Source organism: Bubalus bubalis, chromosome 10 (assembly GCF_019923935.1).
Source record: "Bubalus bubalis isolate 160015118507 breed Murrah chromosome 10, NDDB_SH_1, whole genome shotgun sequence".
Lineage (NCBI taxonomy): Eukaryota > Metazoa > Chordata > Mammalia > Artiodactyla > Bovidae > Bubalus > Bubalus bubalis.
Window position 1 is genome coordinate 86,752,444 of NC_059166.1, and position 26,759 is coordinate 86,779,202.

The 26,759-nt window shown below is 41.9% G+C and overlaps 1 protein-coding gene across 3 annotated transcripts in view; it reads right to left on the reverse strand.

Annotated features, from left to right (window-relative positions):
- The window catches only part of MEI4 (meiotic double-stranded break formation protein 4), a 334,353-nt gene that overhangs the window by 249,127 nt on the left and 58,467 nt on the right, over nt 1–26,759 (reverse strand). For all 3 annotated transcript variants that reach the window (XM_025294854.2, XM_006075221.3, XM_044924498.1), the window contains exon 3: nt 5,382–5,914. In XM_025294854.2, the coding sequence (XP_025150639.2) occupies nt 5,382–5,914 (533 nt within the window). The remainder of the gene's footprint in view (nt 1–5,381; nt 5,915–26,759) is intronic.

Genomic DNA, 26,759 nt, shown 5'->3' on the forward strand with positions numbered 1-26,759 from the left:
CAAAAGCATCAATTCTTTGGCACTCAGCTTTCTTTATAGTCCAACTCTCACATCCATACATGACTACTGGAAAAACCATAGCTTTAACTAGATGGACCTTTGTTGGCAAAGTAATGTCTCTGCTTTTTAGTATGCTGTCTAGGTTGATCATAGTTTTTCTTCCAAGGAGTAAGTGTCTTTTAATTTCATGGCTGCAGTCACCATCTGCAGTGATTCTGGAGCCCTAGAAAATAAAGTCTGTAACCATTTCCATTGTTTCCCCATCTATTTGCTATGAAGTGATAGGACCGGATGACATGATTTTAGTTTTTTGAATGTTGAGTTTGAAGCCAACTTTTTTATCTCCACAGCAAACAGCAAAGCATTTTCAAAATTCTCTGGATTTAGACGCTGCCTATCCTGCCTCCCTCCTTCACTAACAAGGACTCTTGTGAGTACTGGGCCCACATGGGTAATCCAGGTTAATCTCACCCCAAGGTCAGCTGATAGCAACCTTAATCCCCCAGCCCTACCCTCACTGTCATATAAGATACATGACATCAATATAACATATTCATAAACTCTAGGGTTTAGGAGGCAGACATCTCTGGGGGACCATTATTCTGCTTACCACACATACAAAAGACTCTAATTTGATATCTACTTGTAGTCAATGTTTTATTTTTCAGTTTCATAAAGAATATGTCCAAGAGTTGTTTTATGGTTTAAAAAAATAAGGAATATGTTTTCTAAGCAACTCATTATTGTATCTAAGATTCAGCAACATATGCTCAATATCTAAAAAGCTAAATGATAACTATAGGTTTTGGTATTTAAATTCATACCATCATTCACTTTCCTAAATGAGAATTTAAGACAAAGACACTATTGAAAAATCTAAATACAATTGTAAGCATTGTAGTGTTAAACTTCCATGATGATATCCTGGCCTCTGAAGAGTGTACAACACTAAGATTAGTTTATGCTATTTCTAGTAACAGAAATTAACACCTTTTGATGTCTAGAAATATAGGAAAGGTCAGGCTGTCAAACAAAGGGCATTAAATAACTCAAAGGGAAATGTTCCTGACCCCAAGCAAGCACACAGGCGAATGAGGAAAGGGCCATACTGGAGCCTGTAGGTAGAGGACAGCTCAACCCAAGGTAAGTCAAGACTGCTTCCCGGGACCCCGAGAGCAGGAGCAGTGCAGACCTCTGTAGGTGACCTGGTTTCATGCCAGGTATCTTTGCTACCTGTCAAATGTCAGTGTAGATTATACCTGCAAGTCCCACGACTGGTTATCCTAAAAATACAGGACAGATATGAAACTAAGACAATAATTCCTTAGAAAAACGCTATTAAATAAACCTAATGCAAAGTTATATTTAAAAAGCACAAAAATAAATCAGATTTATCCAAATCTAAAAAAAGTTATGAATCAAATATCTTACCTTACATTTATTAATAAATTTTAACCAAGCTACTATCAGGGAATTATTCCAAACAATCTCCAAGATATCTCATTCCAGTCTCCTCTTTCTTGAACATATATACATATATATACTGTACATATATATATATATACACACACACACAATTCTGATATAACTAATATTCACCATGATGCCTCAAAATTCTGAAACATAACAAGTTCTTACTAATATTATTAAAGAAAAAACTAAGTTTCAAAGCCAAGTTCTTACTGATATCATTCAAGAAACACTAAGTTGTGGTCAGAAAAATTTTACCACTGAATGTACTGAAAACATGTTGCTGAATATTTTATTTAAAACCTGGCTGTACATGAATTATAAACACATGAATTCCTTAGTCAGAATATTAAAGTATTCATACCACACCCTTTCTTATACATCACACAAAAATAGGTTTAATAAAATCAACAGCACAAATCATGTTTTTTAAGAAATATAATTAAACACTTCCAAACTATGGAAACAGGTTTTTTCCAAAGTATCTTCTTACTCTGAACTATGGTATTTTGTTTTAATAAATCAAGAATAGTATCATAAAAATTACAATAAAAGGAGCTATCTTGTATTTCATTTCAGAATATATTCTTTTTTGAGATTCTGTTTATTAGTCAAAGAAACCTAAAAAAAACATACAAAAGCATTTATAAAGAGTAATTGTTAGTCAATTTTTCTACTAAAGAAGCCTTATGAACATACCTGGAAGAAGATGACAATGGTAATAATGATGATGATGGCAGCAACAATTACAAAAGTTTGAATGACTTAATCTAAAGTGCTTTTGCTGGGGAGAAAAAAAATCCCCAGAGATAATGTCATTAAAACTTATTTATGAACCATCATCCTAATTGTGAATGCAGTGAGCAATTTTATGATCTTACTTTCTCTAAATGGCAACAATTACCTTTCCACGTAAAGTAGAGGCATTTACAAGTAGAGGACAGCGCTAAGATAACAATGACATATTGGCTAAACAACAAAACCATGCATTCACCCATTCTTCAAGGACTTGTGCCATGATAAATGGTATAAAAACACAGAGACCAAACTATACCATGATAAGCTTCTTCTATACATACAGTTCCCAAAACTACTCCTGTGTGGGCCAATCCTTAAGAGAAAAACTAGGCTGAAAAAATATTTGCATCATCTGGTAACTGATAAGGAATATGAATGCCAGTATCTGGAAGGGTCCAAGTCACATAAAACCTGTTTTAAGTAGTATTAAAAGAACAAAGCAAAAAGATACAAAAAAACAAATTAAGGAATATTACGTATCTGAGGTATTTATCCATAACTAAGAAACAAATTATTCATCTCAGATATATACCATGGATAATATGATACTTAGTTTCTGACTGACCATATTAGGTAGAAAAAGAAATTTCCACTTCCCAGACAGAACAGTTCAGTTCAGTTCAGTTCAGTCGCTCAGTCGTGTCCGACTCTTTGCAACCCCAATGAATTGCAGCAGGCCAGGCCTCCCTGTCCATCACCATCTCCAGGAGTTCACTCAAACTCATGTCCATCGAGTCGGTGATGCCATCCAGCCATCTCATCCTCTATTGTCCCTTTCACCTCCTGCGCCCAATCCCTCCCAGCATCAGAGTCTTTTCCAATGAGTCAACTATTCACATGAGGTGGCCAAAGTATTGGAGTTTCAGCTTTAGCATCAGTCCTTCCAATGCAGTACCTTTCAAAATGTCAAAAGCTAAATTGTAAAGTTTTCTATAATACTGATCAAATTAACACCTTAATAGAGAGGAAAAGAACAGATGGATGTGCAACAAACTGGATTATGAGTTCAACTATGTCAGAGTTTGGAAAATTCAGGTAAAGCGCTATGTTGTACAAAAACCCTGAGCATTAGATGGTGACATGGGCAACAAACACGGGACAGAGAGCTGTCAACAAAAACAAGGTCCAACGACCCTGTGAACCTTTTACCCAGTTAAATATCATAAATAAGTCAGATGGACCTCTAGGTCTCCTCTTTGATATTTTTAGTAGTCAACTATAAAGGATTAAAATGTGAAGGCATTTACAAACAAAGGACCAGATATTGAGGAAGATAGCAAAGTTATGCAAAAAAGAAGCTCTCTATTATGTTTCAAGAGCCAAGCAGCAAAACAATTTCAGGTTACCTTAAATGTTACTTGCAATAAAAGAATCCCTGAGTCAACCTTTGAAAACCATTTAAAATAAACAAGGGAAGCAAAAATATATATATAATAAAGCCATATTATTACTAGGAAGCATCACTATGAACAAAGCTGGTGGAGGTGATGGAATTCCAGTTGAGCTCTTTCAAATCCTAAAAGATGATGCTGTTAAAGTGCCACACTCAATATGCCAGAAAATTTGGAAAACTCAGCAGTGGCCACAGGACTGGAAAAGGTCAGTTTTCATTCCAATCTCAAAGAAAGGCAATGCCAAAGAATGCTCAAACTACTGCACAATTGCACTCATCACACACACTAGTAAACTAATGCTCAAAATTCTACAAGCCAGGCTTCAACAGTACATGAACCGTGAACTTCCAGATGTTCAAGCTAGATTTAGAAAAGCAGAGGAATCAGAGATCAAATTGCCAACATCCGCTGGATCATCGCAAAAGCAAAAGAGTTCCAGAAAAACATCTACTCTGCTTTATTGATGACACCAAAGTCTTTGACTGTGTGGATCACAACAAACTATGGAAAATTCTTGAAGAGATGGGAATACCAGACCACCTGATCTGCCTCTTGAGGTATGCAGGTCCAGAAGCAACAGTTAGAACTGGACATGGAACAACAGACTGGTTTCAAATAGGAAAAGGAGTACATCAAGGCTGTATACTGTCACCCTGCTTATTTAACTTATGTGCAGAATTCATCGTGAGAAACACTGGGCTGGAGGAAGCACAAGCTGGAATCAAGACTGTCAGGAGAATTATCAATAACCTCAGATATGGAGATGACACCACCCTTATGGTAGAAACTGTAGAAGAACTAAAGAGCCTCTTAATGAAAGTGAAAGAGGAGAGTGAAAAAGTTGGCTTAAACTCAACATTCAGAAAACAAAGATTATGCCATCCGGTCCTATCACTTCACGGCAAACAGATGGGGAAACAGTGGCTGACTTTATTTTGGGGGGCTCCAAAATCACTGAAGATGGTGACTGCAGCCATGAAATTAAAAGACACCTGCTCCACAGAAGGAAAGCTATGACCAACCTAGACAGTGTACTAAAAAGCAGAGACATACAGTCATGTATGGATGTGAGAGTTGGACTATAAAGAAAGCTGAGTGCCAAAGAATTGATGTTTCTGAACTGTGGTGTTGGAGAAGACTCTTGAGAGTCCCTTGGGCTTCAAGGAGATCCAACCAATCCATCCTAAAGGAAATCAGTCCTGAATATTCATTGGAAGGACTGATGTTGAAGCTGAAACTCCAATTCTTTGGCCACCTGACGTGGAGAACTGACTCACTGGAAAACACCCTGATGCTGGGAAAGATAGAAGGTGGGAAAAGAAGGGGACGACAGAGGATAAGATGGCTGGATGGCATCACTGACTCGATGGACATGAGTTTGAGCAAGCTCCAGGAGCTGGTGATGGACAGCGAAGCCTGGCGTGCTGCAGTCCATGGGGTCGCGAAGCATCAGACACAACCGGGCAACAGAATGACAAAAACAAAGTGGAGAAGCACAAGCTTAAAACACAGGCACCTACACAGAGAAAAAAGCCATTACATCAAAAGCTAAAGCTGGATGTTGAGGGAAAGGCAGAGCTGCAGATGGCTACAAAGCAATGTCCAACTGGAGATTCTGGGTCATGAGGCTAAGTGACCACAACAGGCATTACCCACTTGGTGCGCTCACCCAAATCACTGACATGTTATTTCATACATAAAAGAAAATGTACTACTTACCCGATTGATATGGTTGTTTCTTAAAATAACCTGTAGCAGGGTCTTCTCAAACTCTTCCAACTTTTTGGAACACTTTCTAAGAATATGATCAGATAAGTTACAATCACCAATCAGTCTAGCTAATGTATCAATAGCTTCTATCCAAAAGCTTGAACAAGGAAGTTTGGGTGCTCGGTAAAAAGCAATCAAGCCATCCAGCAACTGAAAAACAGAATCCGATATTGTGGCAGAGGCATTTTCAAAGTGGCTTAAGTCTGTTTTCAGATACTCTGACTCAGTCAAGTTCTTCAGTCCAAGCAGATGTTGTAAGAACTGCATGTGAGAAGTCAGAGGCTCTTCTGGGGGAGCACAAGGTCTACTCCCAATGGGCAGTGATGAGAAGGGGGTGGGGATCTGGCTCTCCCCAAAGCACTGGGGCATCTCTGAGGGCGTCTGCTGCTCACTTGATAAATAACACCCGGAATCTTCCAGCAGAGTTGGTGTATTTTCAGAACTTTTAGGTTCCTGAGCCTGCAACTGGGAAGATGGGTCTCCTGAAATGGAAGAGAATATAAGTGTTATCTTTTTGTGGCTAACATTTCTTCAAACTAGACACTAACTTTTCTAACTCAAAACACTAAATGAAGCATGAAATACATTCTTAGACATCTGAGAAGCAGTAGTGTAAAAATTACATGGAGGAGAAATGTGAATGAGATTGCTTGGACTGACTATAGAAAAGTTGTATATCTAGGACAAAGCACCAGTGATTAACCCCACATATTGTCAGGTCACTATCTTTCATCAAGGCCATGCCTGAAAGACACAGAAGAGAGAACACAAAACTGGACAGAAGTCACTATCTAGTACAGATTCCAACAGGTACCTGCAAAATAACAGGTGTATCTATGAAAATAGGAGGACCACTGCATATCCCACCCAGGTTAGGTCAGTGCCTCCTGGAAGAGGTAACAGAACTAATTTATAAGACATAAGCAGGAGTTCCAAGTTAAAAGTTCGAGGAACAGGGGGAAGAGCAGAGAATTTCACTGAACAAAGGGTAAGCAAAATGCACAGACTTAAAAAGGCAAAGAAAAACACTGTACTTATAAGAATCCACCAGTAGTTTCATGTTCCTTTTACAGAAAATATAAGGCAAGAGATTAAATTAGACATATACATAGAGCCCAAACCACAAAAAATCTTAAAAGAGATAGTAAGAACCTCAGAATTCATACATTCTGTATAACTGTATTTAAAATTGTATTAATGTGTATTAATGTGTAGAGTGAGTGCAATTTGGAAAAATTATGTATATACGCACACAAAGACTTTAGTTTTTTGGGCTCCAAAATCACTGCAGATGGTGACTGCAGCCATGAAATTAAAAGACGCTTACTCCTTGGAAGGAAAGTTATGACCAACCTAGATAGCATATTCAAAAGCAGAGACATTACTTTGCCAACAAAAGTCCCTCTAGTCAAGGCTATGGTTTTTCCAATAGTCATGTATGGATGCGAGAGTTGGACTGTGAAGAAAGCTGAGCATCGAAAAATTGATGCTTTTGAACTGTGGTGTTGGAGAAGACTCTTGAGAGTCCCTTGGACAGCATGGAGATCCAACCAGTCCATCCTAAAGGAGATCAGTCCTGGGTATTCTTTGGAAGGATTGATGCTGAAGCTCCAATACTTTGGCCACCTCATGCGAAGAGCTGACTCTCTGGAAAAGACCCTGATGCTGGGAGGGATTGGGGGCAGGAGGAGAAGGGGACGATAGACGATGAGATGGCTGGATGGCATCACCGACTCAATGGACATGAGTTTGAGTAAACTCCAGGAGTTGGTGACGGACAGGGAGGCCTGGCGTGCTGCGAGTCATGGGGTCACAAAGAGTCGGGCACGACTGAGTGACTGAACTGAAATAAGTTGAACTGAAACCTAATATACAAAAAAAAATAAACAACTTATATATATGCATGTATATTTGTTTATAATTATCCAAGTATATGTATCTATATCTGTGTTTATATATATTCACACATATATATGAATGTGTGTGAATATATATATGTATGTGTATGTATGTGTGTATATCATAGATCTTTGAAACTATATATATATATAACCACCATAATCAGCTGAGACATACTGCAGTTCAAAGCTTAACTTAGTAACTTTATGTAACTCTTTGGCAGAGATGTCATTATAAACACAAAAAGGTTGTTGTTTGTGAAATGATTATCAGTAAAAGTGGTGACTGAAGCCATGAAACTAGAAGACATTTGCTCCTTGGAAGGAAAGCTGTGACTAACCTGGACAGCCTATTAAGAAGCAGAGACATCAGTTTGCCAACAAAGGTCCGCACAGTCAAAGGTATGGTTTTTGCATTAGTCATGTACGGGTGTGAAGAATTAAGAGCATAAAGAAGGATGAGGACTGAAGACTTGATACATTTGAACTGTGGTGCTGAAGAAGGCTCTTGAAAGTCCCTTGGACTGCAAGGAGATCAAAGCAGTCAATCCTAAGGGAAATCAGTCCTGAATATTCATTGGAAGGACTGATGCTGAAGCTGAAGCTCCAATACTTTGGCCACCTGATGAGAACTGACTCATTGGAAAAGACCCTGATGCTGGGAAAACCTGAAGGCAAAAGGTGAAGGGGGCAGCAGAGGATGAGATGGTTAGATAGCATCACCAACTCAATGGACATGAATCTGAGCAAACTGCTTGAGATAGTGAAGGACAGGGGAGTCTGGCGTGCTACAGTCCATGCAGTGGCAAAGAGTCAGACACAACTGAGTGAGTGACCAACAACAAAAACATACCCACAATACTGAAATCACTGAACATCCTTCAGCACACTCATGTATCTATAAAACCATTTTCAGAAATACTGATGTCAGCAGCGGAAGCAGGAACGGGACAACAAACGGTGTGACTCAGGGAAGCAAAATGATCATCTTTTCATATCACAGATCGTTCTATGGGTTCTGTGAAGAGCACATTGAAGGACTCAATCAGACACTGAAGATCAGTTCAGAGTGGCCTCTGTGATGTCAGGTGATGAATGAAATGAACCAAGAAGTTGCAGTGGAAAACTAGAAAGGAAGGGACTAAGCAGGGAAAGAAGCACCAATGGAAGCCAGCTGATGGACCGGATGCAGAGGTCAGAGTGGACTAAGAATACACGCATCCTGTGCTTCTGACTTAGGCACCTGGGTAGACGACGGTGCTACCAACTGAACAGTACAAATACAGACAGGAAAGGAGCTTAGGAGAAACACTGAGAACTTGGAAGCAACCAAAGGCAATCTAGGCTGAGATATTCACCTGGAAATTAGCCACAGAAGCCAAAGGATGTGGAAAAGGTCTAGACTGCAAAGACACTTTAGGAGTCAGCAGTGTGCGGCAGGGGTGGTATTGGAAGGAATGGTTACAAAGCTCCAAGAGGGACCCTGAGGAATGTCAATCTGAGGGCTGAGTGGAGAGAACAGCCATCAAGGAGACAGAGAAGGGACAATTTAAGAGGTACAGGAAGAAAAACAACAGTGTCATGAAAGCCAAGTGAAGAGTTTCAAGCAGGAATTACATGCAGGTGGGAAGTCTGATAAAATAAAGTACTAATAAAACATCTGTCAGAACTACCAGTTAAAAAATCGCCCACGATCACGTCCTGAGCAGTTTTCGGTCAGCTGGGGTGGTGAAGGGAACGGCAGAGTGAATGGGAAAGTCACAAACACAGGGAAGGGTGGCCAAGGCTCATGAGGACCTGGGCGGGAGAGCTTGACAGGGGAGCAGCTACCGGTGACCATGGCAGGACACATTGGGAAAAAAAGAAACTCGAGCAATTATACATTAAGATGGAAAAAAAAACAAACCCAATAAGCAAAAGCTACAGCTAGGACAGAAAATAAAACCAGTAGGTGAGGGCATAGCCAGAGAGCAGGTGAGAGATGGAGTCAAGGACCCACAGAAGGGCAATGTTTACTGATGAAGAAGGAATTTTTTACCCTGAGGCTGAAGGAAGTAGGATGAGAATGCACAGGGATATAAAAAATAGCCCTGACACATAGGAAATTAAAGGAGACCTCACCCAACAATCATTTTTTTTTTTAAGTTGAAAACAGGTGAACACTAGTTAAACAGGGCAGAAGAACAAATGGTAAAGCAGCATTCTCTCCCTGCCCCACCACATACCTGAAATCTAAATCATTGCTCCTTTGTCCTTCAGTAAAATTTGAAGCTGATGAGGCTGAACCAGAGGAGAGTGCTTCAGTTCAGAGGGCATTCATTTAACAAGTGTCTACTGTGACCCCCACAAATGTGCAAAGATGAGATTGTGAATTATCACTACAAAATCTGTACTCCAAGTTAGGGAGGTGATGAGGCAAATTCACAAATGTGGTGGTACCCAGAATGGTGGACTGCCAGCAACAGTTTAACTGCATGTTGCTATCTCTGCATTACAACCAGCAGATGGCATGGTCATTTTAAGCTGACAGACATTTTTGTTTTCTTATAAGCAAGGATAAAATGACTTCTCAAGACATCCATTTTACTCCTCACAAAAGTAGAGCAGAGGGTACTATGGTAATTCTTCAGGTAGATTACATATTTCTTTCATGGAACTCAAAATAGTTCTCTGCCAAGAAAGTGAACATAAGTTTAAATATTTCATTAACCTACTCAATTTTCCATCAAAGTAAGCTAACTTCATGGGTGATGATTTCAGGAAGAGTTATAAAACGAATTCTCCCAACAAGTAAGTTGAGAGGCAAAAGCTGCTTTCTTGTTTCTGCTTCCCCATCCCTCCTCACTGGTAAGCCTCTGGGCAAGTCACAACCACACCATCTCATCTCCAGGTGCTCAAAATGCAAATCTGAGGGCCGCAGTTCTAACCATGCACGTGGCTCTCATGACAGGAATTGTTGTTGTTCAGTCACTAAGTAGTGTCTGACTCTTTGCGACCCCATGGACTGCAGCACACCAGGCTTCCCTGTCCTGCACCATCTCCCAGAGCTTGCTCAAACTCATGTCCACTGAGTGGGTGATACCATCCAACCATCTCATCCTTTGTCATCCCCTTCTCCTCCTGCCCTCAATCTTTCCCAGCATCAGGGTCTTTTCTAATGAGTCAGTTCTTGGCATCAGGTAGCCAAAGTATTGGAGCTTCAGCATCAGTCCTTTCAATGAATATTCAGGGTTGGCTTCCTTTAGGATGGACTGGTTGGATCTCCTTGCACAATTCAAAAGCATTGTGACAGGATTACACAAAACAGAACACCACTGTCTCTGCCGGTGTGTTTCTGTGCTTTCAGAAAAGTGACAAGGGCATATGCTGGAGAATCCCACCTGTGTGGACCCCACACAGGGAGCAGGCTCTCAGCGTCCTACAGGCATGCCTGGCTCCAGGGGAGGATCACGCTGACGTGGACACAGTGAGGCTCACAGTCTGAACCTCATGCTACCAAAGAGAATCTTTTATTCATATTTCACTTTACAAAGTGGTTTCAGGAACTAATTCAACTGATGTTCAGAGCAACCCTGGAAGGTTATGTGGCTATCCCAAATTTACCAATAAGGACGTAAGCATAGGCTGAACTTGATGAAGAGGCTGGAGAAAAGCCACAGGAAGTACAAGGGAAACCAAGCCCTCCATCCCAACGCCTGCCAACCACGGCAGAGGTCTGTGTGTTTCCATACCAGATTCTGGACATTTCCAGGACGGCATTCACCAACTTCTATATGTTTCCCACTTGTTTATGAGCTCCCAGATGGCAGTTCTGTCTCTGGGCATATTTGTGGCTCCCCTACAGAGTAATGTCCTCATCTGCAGAAGACACCCTGGGCCTCCTTGTGTGTGTGCTCAGTCGCTCAGTCACGTGCAGCTCTGTGACCCCACAGACTGCAGTCCACCAGGCTCCTCTGCATATGGAATTTTCAGGCAAGAAATACTAGAGTGGGTTGCCATTTCCTACTCCAGGGGATCTTCCTGACTCAGGGATCGAACCCTCGTCTCTTGCATCTCCTGCACTGGCAGGAGGATTTTTTTGCCACTGTGCCACCTGGGAAGCCCAGAAGACGCCTGATCAGGGGAAATGCTTAGTGGGACAAGCTGCTGCTCACTGAGACAGATCTCCTCCGACCCTAAAGTATTCACAGTGCGCCGTGATCTTACACCAAAGCACAACAATTACACATGCACATAGAAAGATCAGACAGAACAGAAAGACAAAAAGAGTGTGGGTTTTCCAAAAATAACACATAATGTCTCAGAGTACTTGTTAACAAGAGCCAATAATTTACTTTAAAACACCAATACAGTATACTAATGCATATATATGGAATTTAGAAAGATGGTAACAATAACCCTGTGTATGAGACAGCAAAAGAGACACTGATGTATATAGAACAGTCTTATGGACTCTGATGGAGAGGGAGAGGGTGAGAAGATTTGGGAGAATGGCATTGAAACATGTAAAATAACATGTATCAAACGAGTTGCCAGTCCAGGTTCAATGCACGATACTGGATGCTTGGGGCTAGCGCACTGGGACGACCCAGAGGGATGGTATAGGGAGGGAGGAGGGAGGAGGGTTCAGGATGGGGAACACATGTATACCTGTGGCGGATTCATTTTGATATTTGGCAAAACTAATACAATTTTGTAAAGTTTAAAAATAAAATAAAATTTTAAAAAAAGGAAAAAAAATATTTACTACCTCTGATAACCAATTAATATCTTCTCCCATTTGTCCTCGGTAATGAAACTTTTAAGAACACAAACAGTATTTGCATTGGAAACCAACAGTTTCATGATGGATAGCCCTCACTGCCTAATAAGTAAAGTAAATAATAGTGGGCAAATGTTACTACTGTATATATCCTTACAAAACGGAAAAGAGAAAACGGGAAAACTTTCCTAGAGAGAATAAAATATTTTCAGTGATAATGAATATTAACAGGTTACAGTCTTGCAACAGTCATAAATAAGACTATTCATAGACAAGTTTTTTTAATGTCCATCCTTCTTTGGGTAACACAGAGCGTGAAAACCGAGAACACCCCTCTTTAAATGAATTTTCCGTAACCACAGATTCCACTCATTGGCTTATATGACTTTTCTCAACATAAATCTCAAAGCACAGCTAACAAAGCATTGTATCCAAAGGAAAGGAAAGGAAATGAAGCCATGCTCCTGAAACTTTATGCAGTTCTTGCTTTTTCCAGGAGGCATTAAGGTAAAGCAGAAATTAGAGATGCTTCTTTCTTCATTTCTTATTGGGCTGAAGGGACTGAGGACTGTAATCTCCCTCCAAGTCACTGGATATGATATAATTAACGTGTGTTATCAGATTTAAAACGGATAATAAACTATACACATATAAGCTGATCAATCACAGTCTAGTACACATGAAATGCAAATAAACATTATCATTATTAAAAGTTATAGGTATCAAGAAATCTAAATCATGCTAAAGTGTGAAATCACATACAAAAATACATGAAATAAGATAGCAGTTAAAACTACACATTTGCTGTAAAAAACATTCTATAGTCTCTCCCATACATTAGAGCCCACAGACTTGATATTCCACTTTACTGGGCCCTTGCCTCTCACTTCCTTGCTGTTGGTAATTTCCACTTTCACTCCACTCACCATTTCAGAGTGGATCGCAAGCACACTCAACAAAACATAGCCAGTGCCCTCCTTGCACATGCTGGGCCCTAGAAACGACCACCCCCAAACAGGAAATACATTTTCTGCTGCCCCCAAAACAGTCACGTTCCACATCAATTTTTCATGCCTTTCCTCATCCATTTCCACGGTTCCTACTTCATTTATAAAATCAGGCCAATGGAACCAGCAGCTTAAAATGCATCTTTCTGTTCATCCTACAAACACCATGAACTTCATGTTTATAAAAACGAACAAATCATCTTCACGCAATGCACACACCAACATACAGTGCATACGTGCCCCACATGCTATCCATGTCAGCCGACAGGAGGCCTGTCCCTCCAGTCACCAGGCCGGCTGGAAAGGGAACATCCTCACCCCATCTCTGCTCCATCCCCCACGCACACCGAAAGGCCATGCTACGCCAGGTCTATGTTCCGTGTGTGTGTAAGTCAGGACGCTTCAAGGAAACAGGACCAACAGGACAGAGAGAGAGACAAAGAAATACATTTCTTATGGGGAACTGGCTTGTAAGAGTATGGAAGCTGAGCATTTCCAAGACCTCAAGTCAGCAAGGAGACCCAAGAGTGTAGTTCCAGTCCAGCTATGAAGCCCCAGAATCAGGAGCTGACTGTGCGCATTCCCATCTGACATTCAGCAGGTTCCAGACCCAGGAGGGGCCAAGGTTCCAGTTCAGTGTGAGTTTAAAGGCCGGGGCACACCGATGTCCCAGCTCAGAACCAGTCAGGCAGGGGGGCTTCTCTCTTACTCGGCCTTTCTGTTCTCAGGGGGTGAGCAGAGCAGATCAGTCTCATCCACACCACGGAGAGCACGCCGCTTCACTCCACCTACTGACTCAGACGTTAGTCTCAGTTACGAACACCCTGACAAATGCATCACAACCAAGTTCTGACCAAATGTCTAGGCACCCAGTGGCCCAGCCATGTTGACACATGAAATGAACCGTCAAACCTGTGTCTTGAGTCTTCTCCAGTTCCTTCCACCAGCACCAGCTCCTGTGCCGATTCATATCCTGTATTGGCCTGATTGACCTGCCTGCCTCTGGTTAGTTTTGTCCTCCTCTAGGCTCCATCAGGAAAGTCAGTCTGCTAAAATGCTAGCTTGATCACAAGACTCTCGTCCTTAACACTGTCCCAGGGCTTCCCTTACCTGACATAACAGTGTCCTCTCAGATCCTCAGCATGACCCACAAAACCACTCTGGCCACTTTCCCAGCCTCACTTTCATCCTCATTGTATTTACATGCAAGCAAATTTAAACCGGGAAATCCCATGGACAGAAGAGCCTGGTGGGCTACAGCTGTGGGGTCGCTAAAGAGTCGGACACAGCTTAAGAGACTAAACAACAACAACAGATACTAAACCACTTACAGTTCACTGGAACACACCGAACTAATTCACACAACCATGAATTCGCACAAGGTGTTCTCACCGCTGCCTGGTATGTGCTTCTGCTATAACCCAGAGAAGGATGGATTCTGAAAACCCTCCTCCAAAATCCTCTGGGAAGCCCTCACTGTTCTCCCCAGGGACAGGAAATCACTCCCAGTCTGGGCATCTTTCACTTTGCTTCTATTACCACACTCATCAACCTGTTCTGAATTTATTAGTGACTCAGTAACAGAAGCCAGAGATTCTTGAGGGTAGACACAGAGTTTCCAAATTCAGGTGTTTCTGTCCACTGATGCCCGCCCTCCTACATACTGAGTCTGAATATTTGTTGAATACTGTTATTGTTCAGTCAGTCATGTCCAACTCTTTGCGATCCCATGGACTGCAGCACACCAGGCTTCCCTGTCCTTCACTATCTCAAGCAGTTTGCTCAAATTCATGTCCATTGAGTCAGTGACGCTGTATAACCATCTCATTCTCTGCTGCCCCCTTCTTTTTTTGCCTTCAATTTTTCTCAGCATCAAGGTCTTTTCCAAGGAGTCGGCTCTTCTCATCAGGTGATCAAAGTATTGAAACTTCAGCTTCAGCATCACTTCTTCCAATGAATATCCAAAGTTGATTATCTTTAGGATTCACTGGTTTGATCTCCTTGCTGTTCAAGGAACTCTCAGGAGTCTTCTCCAACACCATAGTTTGAAAGCATTAATTCTTTGGTGTTCAGCCTCCTTTATGGTCCAACTCTAACATCCATACATGACTACTGCAAAAACCATAGCTTTGACGATATGGACCTTTGTCGGCAAAGTGGTGTCTCTGCTTTTGAATATGCTGTCTAGGTTTGTCAAAGCTTTCCTTCCAAGGAGCAAACATATATTAATTTCATTGCTGCAGTCAGTGTCTGCAGTGATTTTGGAGCCCAAGAAAGTAAAATTTGTCACTGCTTCCACTGTTTCCCATATTTGCCATGATGGGACTGGATGCCAAGATCTTAGGTTTTTTTTTTTTTTTTTCATGTTGAGTTTCAAGCCAGCTTTTTCATTCATCTCTTTTAGCCACATAAGAGGCTCTTTAGTTCCACTTCACTTTCTGCCATTAGAGTGGTGTCATCTGCATGTCTGAGATTGTTGATATTTCTCCTAGCAATGTTAATTCCAGCTTGTGCTTCATCCAGCCTGGCATTTTGCATTAATGCATAGAAGTTAAATAAGCAGGGTGACAATATACATCCTTAACATATTCCTTTCCCAATTTTGAACCAGTCTGTTGTCCCATGTCCGGTTCTAACTGTTGCTTCTTGACCTCCATACAGATTTCTCAGGAGATGGGTAAGGTGGTCTAGTACTCCCATCTGTGAGAATTTTCCAGTTTGTTGGGATCCACACAGTCAAAGGCTTCAGTGTACTCGATGAAGCAGAAGTAGATGTTTTTCTGAAACTTCCTTGCTTTCTCCATGATCCAACAAATGTCGGCAATTTGATCTCTTGTTCTTCTGCTTTTTCTAACCCAGATTGTATCAATACACCTGGAAGTTCTTGGTTCAGGTACTTCTGAAACCTAGCTTGAAGGATTTTGAACATACTTGCTAGTATATGCAATGACCGCAATCGTATGGCAGCTGGAATACTTTTGGCATTGTCTTTGAGATTGGAATGAAAAGTGACCTTTTCCATCCCTATGGCCACTGCTGAGTTTTCCAAATTTGCTGACATATTGAGTACAGCACTTTAACAGCATCATCTTTTAAGATTCGAAATAGCTCAGCTGGAATTCCATCAACTCCACTAGTTCTGTTTGTAGTAATGTTTCCTAAGGCACACTTGACTTCACACTCCAGGATACCTGGATCTAGGTGAGTGACCACATCACAATGTTTACCCCAGTCATTAAGACCTTTTTTGTATAGTTTTCTGTCTATTCTTGACACTTCTTCTTCTTTTTATTTTTAGGTTAATACATAATATATATATTTTATTTTATTTTACAGTATTGTATTGGTTTTGCCATACATCAACATGCATCCACCACAGGTGTACACGTGTTCCCCATCCTGAACCCCCCTCCCACCTCCCTCCCCATACCATCCCTCTGGGTCATCCCAGTGCACCAGCCCCAAGCTTCCTGTATCCTGCATCAAACCTGGACTGGAGATTCATTTCTTATATGATATTATACATGTTTCAATGCCATTCTCCCAAATCATCCCACCCTCTTCCTCTCCCACAGAGTCCAAAAGATTGTTCTATACATCTGTGTCTCTTTTGCTGCCTCGCATACAGGGTTGTTGTTACCATCTTTCTAAATTCCATATATATGCGTTAGTATACTGTATTGGTGTTTTTCTTTCTGGCTTACTTCACTCTGTATAATAGGCTCCAGTTTCATCCACCTCATTAGAATTCATTCAAATGTATTCTTTTTAATGGCTGAGTAATACTCCATTGTGTATATGTTCCACTGCTTTCTTATCCATTCATCTGCTGATGGACATCTAGGTTGCTTCCATGTCCTGGCTATTATAAACAGTGCTGCAATGAACACTGGGGTATATCTGTCTCTTTCAATTCTGGTTTCTTCGGTGTGTATGCTCAGTAGTGGGATTGCTGGGTCGTATGGCAGTTCTATTTCCAGTTTTTTAAGGAATCTCCACACTGTTCTCCATAGTGGCTGTACTAGTTTGCATTCCCACCAACAGTGTAAGAGGGTTCCCTTTTCTCCACACCCTCTCCAGCATTTATTGCTTGTCGACTTTTGGATCACAGCCATTCTGACTGGTGTGAAATGGTACCTCATTGTGGTTTGGATTTGCATTTCTCTGATAATGAGTGATGTTGAGCATCTTTGCATGTGTTTGTTAGCCATCTGTATGTCTTCTTTGGAGAAATGTCTATTTAGTTCTTTGGCCCATTTTTTGATTGGGTCATTTATTTTTCTGGAATTGAGCTGCAGGAGTTGCCTGTATATTTTTCAGATTAGTTGTTTGTCAGTTGCTTCATTTGCTATTATTTTCTCCCATTCTGAAGGCTGTCTTTTCACCTTGCTTATAGTTTCTTTTGTTGTGCAGAAGCTTTTAAGTTTAATTAGATCCCATTTGTTTATTTTTGCTTTTATTTCCAATATTCTGGGAGGTGGGTCATAGAGGATCCTGCTGTGATATATGTAGAAGAGTGTTTTGCCTATGCTCTCCTCTAAGAGTTTTATAGTTTCTAGTCTTATGTTTAGATCTTTAACCCATTTTGAGTTTATTTTTGTGTATGGTGTTAGAAAGTATTCTAGTTTCATTCTTTTACAAGTGGTTGACCAGTTTTCCCAGCACCACTTGTGAAAGAGATTGTCTTTTCTCCATTGTATATTCTTGCCTCCTTTACCAAAGATAAGGTTGACACCTCTTCTTGATCTCTTCTGCTTCTGTTAGGGCTTACTGTTTCTGATATATATATACACACATATATATTGTTGTTGTTGTTGTTGTTGCTAAGTTGTGTCTGCCTCTATACAACCCCATGGACTGTAGCCCACCAGGCTCCTCTGTCCATGAGATTTCCCAGGCAAGAATACTAGAGTGAGTTGCCATTTCCTTCTCCAGGGGATCTTCTCGACTCGACTCAGGGATCAAATTCACTTTTGCTGCATTGGCAGGTAGATTCTTTACCACTGAGTCACCTGGGAAGCCTATATATACATATATATATATATATATATATATGTATATATATATACACATAAAAAGTTAAATAAAACAGCATATCTTCAAATGCAGTCAAATGTCATCACAGGTATATATGTTTTGTCCCTACCATGATTTCTTAACAGTAATAATCACTCACTTGTACTGATGCAGTGAACAATTTATAAAAGAATTATTTATGCCACCTGGTGGTCAATTTGGAAATGCTACTTTAAAACGCTTCACAATTCATATTCTAATAGACAATTATCACTTTAAGCAATTGTTCGACTTCTACTTCTGGAAGGATATATTTTAGCTTATTGCAAAGCACATTTAAGACATTCTGACCGAGAAAAGACTGCAGTTTTTTTGTCTTTTTTTTTTTTTTTTTTTCTTTTCAGATTCTTTTCCCATACAGGCCAGTACAGAGTACTGAGAATAGAATTCCCTGTGCTATACAGCAGGTTCTTATTAGTTATCCATTCCATATATAGTAGTGGGTATATGTCAGTCCCAATCTCCCAATTTGTCCCTCCCAGGCTGCATCTTTATTTAAAACCACACGAGAAGCCGGCATCACAATTTAACTTTGAATACACCATGAGAGACCATAATATCAAATGCATGTGATTATAGACTAATGAAATAACTGTCTCAGCTGAATTGTGTTCACTGAGATTCACAAAACAAAACAGTGTGTTTTTGTGTCTGGCTGGTTCAGGACTATTTGAGTGTATAGTTTCTCCTGACTTTAGATGCTCAAACTCTGGGCTTTCCTGGTTATCCCCATCTCTTTCCTTCAAGCCATCTTCTAGTTCCCCAAATAAACCATCCACATGCCCGCACCTTTGGCTTTCTCCCCTTGTTTCAACCTCCTGGACATCCCTGCCCTTCCTACAGCCTCAAAGAATTCCTCTGGGCAGAAGAGTCTTAGATCTCTATCTCCAATCCTACTCCTCCACCAAGCTCAATCTCCTAGGTAAATCGATATTACTTGACCTCAGGACTAAACCACAAATGTCCAAAACAAATCATCACCTTCACGTATACGTGGTACAACCTCCAAAGAAGGCTGCTGCTGCTCTCTGTCCAATACTTGAACCTCTTGCTTGATCCCCTTCTACATCCCACTGACAAATAACATAACCCTGCCTCACCCTTCTGTTTCTTGGAATTGCTGGCTTTTACAGTTAAAAGTGTACATGTTTCCTCTGCCTGGGTTGCTTTCTCCCCAACCCAACCCCAATTTTCTCATGGCAGGCTCCCTGTTATCATTCAAGTGTCTTTTAAAATGGCACTTCTTCAAGGAGGCCTTCCCTGACCAATCCAATCTAAAGCTATCACCAGACTGGTCTCCGTCACATCTCCCTGTTTTAATTCTCTGAATCTCACTTGTTACTGTCTGACCACCTTCTGCTGCTGAAATCTGCCTCACTCACAAGAATGTGGGCTCTACGAGAATCTGACTGCCTGGAATACTAAGAACTCAATAAATTATTATTACTCAATAAATAAAACCCTTTTTATACCATGTCTTTATTTCTATGCCAAAACAATTCATACAAGACCTGGGCTATGACAGTGACTTCTCTGTCTCCAATCTCCTCCCTCCTCAAACAATTCTAAACACGGCTGCCCAATTACTCTTCCTGAATAATCTTATCCTTCAGGTCACCTAAACGAAGCACTCTCAGAACGTATACTGCTTGGCACATGCATGGCACACACCCAATAAATGCTAGTTTCCCTTCTATTCTCCTGCTGGAAAATCTCCAAAGGCCTTGTACTGCCTACAAATAAAGTATGTTTTCCACTGGCTGTCACATCTGTTATTAATAGGCTCCAATCTAGTTTTTCATCTTATTTTCCAGAATAACTCTTCATGCTCTGCATGCCACAGTCAAATTAAATCATTTGCCAGTAGATTCTTATGTCCTTAGTTTACACTGTTCCTTGCCTGAAATGCTCTAGCATCCATAACTTTCTAAATCCCACCCATCCTTCAAGGTCAGTATCTTCCTCCAAAAAAAGTCCTGGTTCTCTAAAGCAAAATAATCACTTACCCTCTCCTCTGATGATCAATCTCTGGACCACAGGGTCTCACTGGGTGCTATCCGTGATATAGTTTTGCCCCCTGCAGCAGACTGTGTGATCCCCTGGGCAGGGTTCAGGCCTTATCACTCTGTAATCCTCATACTGTTTGTACCCGACTGCTAGTGAAGAAAAGGGGCTGAATAAGTGAACAGAAGAATTTCTCCAAAAGGAAAAGAATTACTGGGATAAAATTAGGAGCTGATAAGAAGAATTAACTTCTCTCCGGACGCAGCCATTTAGGGGCACAGTCCAGGGCACAAGCAGTGTCCTTACTCTACTTCCTAACAAATGGGAAGTATCAGGTTGAGAGCTGGTGGACGTTTCTACTGAGGCCAATGTCATAGCCCAACAGAGAAACATCAAAACCATGAAAATACAACCCATCATCAAGTGAACCAATGACTCCACCAGCATAACGTGCACTGGTCAGGGTGTGGATTCTCTGAACACCATGAGAATGACTGACATTCACAATATACCACACTCATTGGCCTCCCAGAACCATGGAGGCCAAACCGCATAGCTCTCTACCATCTCACCGGTGTTCCCTTTCCTTTGATCTCCAAGCTCTCCTTGGCCAAGCCTCTTCCAAAAGAACTTGCCTGAATGTGTCTCCCACCAGACCGCTGAAGGCCCTGCTATGACTTCTGCTCTTGGCCCCAGGGCTCCAGCTGCTCACAGACAAGCTGCTGAGAAGGCACCCGGCGCGGGCTCGGTCCCCCAGCCCCCTTTGCTAGAAAACAGGCTGGCATTCATTTTCACTAGATGTGTCCACTTCACTTTATAAGAAATTAGGAGCACTGAGATCTTTTACCCAACCTACATGACCACAAAGGGAACATTCTAAATGCATGTCATCCTAGGCTCAGCGTTTCCATGGGAGGACTCCAGGAATCTGATTTCACATGAACATCTCAGAGGGATCCCATAACTGAGTGAATCCCAAAGGAAAGGCTTTGCTTCTCCCATATCATGCCCTTGGCCTGCTGAGTTAAGGTTTTTTTTGCTGGGCTCTGAGAGGTTACACTGAACGATCTTACACCAGTGAGTTTCAACCTTGCCTGTGTGTTACAGTGACTTGCACACCAGACCACACCCCTGCCAAGGACATCGTAATCTCCAGGCAGGGCTGGAGGCCAGATATCAACTTTTTTTTTTTTTTTAAGTTCCCCAGGGCTTCCCTCAGAGAAGGCAATGGCACCCCACTCCAGTACTTTTGCTGGAAAATCCCATGGATAGAGGGGCCTGGTGGGCTGCAGTCCATGGGGTTGCGAAGAGTCGGACACGACTGAGTGACTTCACTTTCACTTTTCACTTTCATGCATTGGAGAAGGAAATGGCAACCCACTCCAGTGTTTTTGCCTGGAGAATCCCAGGGACGGGGAAGCCTGGTGGGCTGCAGTCCATGGGGTTGCACAGAGTTGGACATGACTGAAGCGACTTAGCAGCAACAGCAGCAGCAGCAGGGCTTCCCTGGTGGTTTGGATGGTAAAGAATCTGCCTGCAACGCAAGAGACCTGGGTTCAATCCCTGGGTCAGGAGGATCCCTTGGAGAAGGGAATGGCTACCCACTCAAGTATTCTTGCCCGAAGAATTCCATGGACAGAGGAGCCTGGCAAGCTACAGTCTAACACATTACTACTGGTGATTCTAACTTCAGGACCACAGCCTTAGATGAATTCCTGCTTGCTCTGCTTTCTTAGGAGAGCAGGTGAGTGACCTGCGCCCACTTCATACCATCTCCACTGCCAGCTTCCAGCCTTCCCAAAAGGCCTTTCTCCTTCCTCTCTACACATTCGTGTTTAATTCATGGTGAATCTTTCCAAATTATTTTGGAATTCCACTCCCTTTTCAAGGTTCACCTTTGCCACTGAATGTTCTCTTTGGCAAAGGGAAGGGCCTCATATATTCCAGCTGTCTGACGGGCACTGCCCTATGGACTGCAGCCTCAGACTCTCCCCAGTGGCCCTGTCTCGTTTCCCATTGACATTCTCCACTCAGTAGCCAGGGCACGAAGCTCACAACTCCCACTCAGGGCCAACCAAAGGCTTCCCACTGAACCTAAAGTCCTACCCGCCAGGTCAAGCCCGACACACCCTGTGCTTCTGCCCTGCCTCTGGCCTCTCCCGGCCCTCTCCTCTTCACTCACCCTGCCCCCCAGATACACTGGCCACTTTCTGCTCACTCGGCAAGAAGGCTAATTCCTGCCTTGGGGCCACTTGGATGACCCTGCTCCTCCAGGAGTTAGCTCCGATACCTCCTTCTCATGGCGTCTCACTGACTACCATCCCCAGACACTCCATTGCTTCAGCCTGGTTTAGCCTCTCCACATGTTTTAACACGCTCTGAATTGTTCTTGCTTATTGGTTTACTTGTTATTGTCCTTCTCCCCCAAAGGAATATAAATTCCACTTCTTGCTGTTTTCATCACTACTCCAGAAATCACAATTTTTGTGGAATAAACTTATCAATTCATCAATGAGTGAATAAACATGAATAGACAGAACCTGAAATAAACCTATATACATCATGTGTAGGATCTTTACACGTGACGATCTCAGGGGCTCCTGCCTCTCTAAGCAGACACCATCAACTCACCATGGGCAGCAAGCAAACCTTTCCTCCTTTTCCAGCCTTGAAGGTCAAGCACAGTACTGAGTAAATATCATGTTTCAGTATGTTCTTGTTGATATTTCTGGCTATTTTAGATTCTCAGTATTGCATTAAAAATGATATATGTGTGTGTGTGTGTGTGTGTGTGTGTGTGTATATATATATATATATATATGTAATTTTTTTTTAACAAACTTTCAGTTACTTGTAATCCTCTGACCCCTGAACGTCTACTTACATTGTCTGCTTACTGTATCACATCTGAAGGAGCACAACAAGGAGTCTCTGATCTTAATTCGCCTTCCAGTGTTTCCCACTTCATTCCCACTCTCCAAGTTACATCCATCTTACAGCGTACCTGTGAATCTGCAATGGCAGGCTTTGCCCAGATGTGACTACTGATCTGTCTGATAACAAGAGTTGGGCACATTTCTGTCTAACTGACATGTACCTGTTGAGATCAAACAGAGACCTCAGCCAGGAAACTGCTACAGAGATGCTCCAAGTCTAAGCTGCATCTCTGGGGATAAGGCTTCCTCCAACTAGAACATCTCCTAAAGCCTGCCTTAGATGAGCTTTTGGTCCCGGTTTCAAGGGTTTAGTGTATTTGTTAGTTTCTATCAGACATATCAAGACTAGTCTGTGAAATCTAGACTTTATTAAGAATCAATCAAAAGCTTACTGGGCAAGAAGATAATCATCTTCTCCACTAAAACCTTAATGACAATCTCAGACACTAAGGAAACTGCTTTCAATGAAATGGAAGAAAAAAACAAAATTCAGGCAATTTTGCTAGGATCACTTAAAATATAATTTGCTTTATGCCCACAGTGGGCAGTTCTACCTTTCAATGTCCTCTAATTCTTATTTATCTCAGAATCAATAACAGTTCAGTCTTTCCCCAGCTAACTGCTAAACAAATATCTTTGGATAACTCAAGCTTCTCCAAGGAAATAATCTCCAGGTATCTTAGGATACATAAAACATTCATAAAATCCGCTTTAATCTTCAGTTCTGATGACTGAAGATAACATTTCTCCCCAGTGGGAAAGATTACAGTAAGAGCCATAAAACACACCGTCCTCCTACCAGTGCCTTTCAGAGCCTCCACGTCTGTCACCTGTTGTCTCCCAGGTTCTGGGAGTCCCCATCAACTCTGGCAACCCAGGTGGGGGCTCAGAAATCCCACTCGCGCCCTAGATATCCTTTCTCCCTTCCACACAGAGATGTCACTCCACCAGGAGTCTAACAGTGGAACTTGCTGGTTCCAAAAAGATATATTTAGATGTTGGTTCTTTAAACACATGTTCCTTTTCCCTCTCAAAATGTTAAATGGTTTTGACTTCACAATCAACTAAATCAGTAAATAGCCTATGCATGTATCCCTGTTATCACTGTTAAATAAAAAGTTCTTCCTTCAAACTCCCGAATTTCAAAATCTTGACTCCAACTTTGAGCACACTCCTTTTCTTCTCTCCCTACAGCCAGTTAGTTATTCCATCAGCCACATTATTTTTGTTTGTTTCCAAATGCTTCACTTTGGCACCTTTTCATTCCCCGTGCCAGCGTCCTAGGTCATGTCCTTCCCATTTCCTGCTTACAGCACTATCATCTTGTCCTGTCAGGCTTCTCCACCTTCTGATTCTTCCCTTTTCTCTTGCAATCAGCACCTTGCTATGGGATTAACACCAGTCCAAGCATATAGCTTTTGATGTCTCCTCATTACTGGGAAACAAAGCCTCACCACTTCCTAAGAACAACCGTGTCTTCTGGTTGTGGACACACCACCTCCACCTCGGGCTGCCCTTCCCTCCCTGGGCTGTGTTCACCCATTTACTGAAGCTCAACATGCCCTCTGAGGCTCACGTACATGCTCTCTCTTCCCTTAAGTGCTTCCTCATCATGTTATACCTGTTACCTTCTATCAACATCCATGACACCCACTGCTCCTGCACGTGGATGGTTTTCCATATATATTCGACTACTCTCAGAAAAGTTGCTGCTGAACACAGGAGCGCCTGGTCCCTGAACTAAAAGTACAGTTGTCAATTTCTGCCTTCCTTGACCTCTCGCCTCATGCATTTCCTCATTTTCAAGTTACTGTTTTCATTTGGTTCATGGGATACTAACTTGGGATTTTTGTCCTAATGAATCCTCCTTTTTCCTTTTTTCCAGTTGCTGTGGTTTGAATGTCGATGTCTCCTCTGAAATCCCTAGGTTGAAAGCCTAAGCCCCATGAGCTGGTTTACAAAGTGAGGCTCTGGGAGGTGAAGAGGTCATGTGGGCGCAGCCCTCCCGAGGGGCTCCGAGTCCTTCCCAAGGAGCCCCTTCCATCATGTGAGGACTCAGTGGGAAGGTGCAAGCCCACACCGGATGCCAAGTCTGCTGGCGCCTAGATCTGGACTCGTGGGCCTCCTGAAGTGTGAGAATCCATGCCTGCTTTATGAGCCGCCCCATTCACAGGAGCTTTGCTATAACAGCCGGAAGAGATGAAGACCCCAACTTTTCCTCTCACCACTGTTCTGCACCCTGGCTGACACTGAGCTGCTCCTCCCGCAGGCCCGGCTCACAGCAATGCCTCTCAGCGCGTCTGTGCAGTCTCAGCCCTCTCCAGTCTGTCTCAGGCTGAAGTCAGGGGTGTTCTCCCACCACCACACTGGGTCACTCAACCTGCTGAAAACACCTCAACGTGGCTTCCCAAGTATCCAAAAGTCTCTTTCAGAATGGGATCGAAGAACTGACCCTTTCCATACTCTTCAGGCGATTCCAATGTACGCCCAAGTTTGGAAACCACTCCTCTAGCTGTATTCACCTCCGTGCCTCTGTGGGATGTTTTGTTTTTATCTAGAACATTCTCCTACCCCTTTCTAAACCCACCTATCCTGAGTGATCGCTATCCAACCTTCACATTTTCATTCAAATGTCTTCTCTGATGCTTGGATCAGGTCAGATTCCTCTGAAATAGGCTCCATGGGACCTGTTATTACATATTAATTGTCTTCTCTTTTTGAACTGTGAACCTCAGTCTTACTTTGTAGCCTAAGCACTCAGCACAGTACCATGTGCAAGGTGGGTGCCAGAGGTCCCTGCTAAACGGACATTATAACGTATTACAAGAAAAGGGTTATGGAAACTCAGAGGGGAAAAGATCATTTCATCATGGAATCACAGAAATTATTCTTTTCTTTAAAAACTCACAAAACTATCTGAAGATACAGATAACAGCCCTAGATTGACAGGCAAGCCCAAAATAGAAAAATACTGTAATTGGCCAATTTTGAATTTCATTTCACTGTGGAATAAAACATCTGATGGATGACATAACAGCTCATCATATGCCTTAAGTAAGTGAACTAATTATAGGCTTGTTATGAAGACCAAGAGGCATTCACACACCACTGTCTGCAGACATACACATTTCCAGAGCTAACAGTCTTTTTTTAAGTAGAGTCTATCTGCCAGTAAAGCCCAAAATGACAACTCTGTAAGAACATATGGATATGGCCAAAAGTCACATACTTAATTCTGCAGAGTCTGTTCTCTAGTATAAGGAGACAAAGTAAAGACAGTCTTAATTCTGATTAAAGACGTATAACGAGAAAGCTCAAACAGTCAATTATTACACTGTCAATTATGATTAAAAATACATTCTTTGGTAAAAAAAAAAGCTCAAAGTCAGTTTTTTGCAGACATCTTATTGCTAACCAAGCAGAAATCATTTCCACTGCTTTTTACTTTTGTAATATTCCTGAAAATAAAGCCCATTCTCAGGGGTTCATGTTTCCATAACTTGCAAGGCTGAGCTATAAAGCAGTATAGCACAGCTTTAGTTCATCCATCCATCTCTCACTGTAAAAATCAATGGTCTAGGAAATTAAATAAATTTGACCAAAGGAGTAGCATAATCTCTTACTCTTAAAGAAAGGAAACTAAC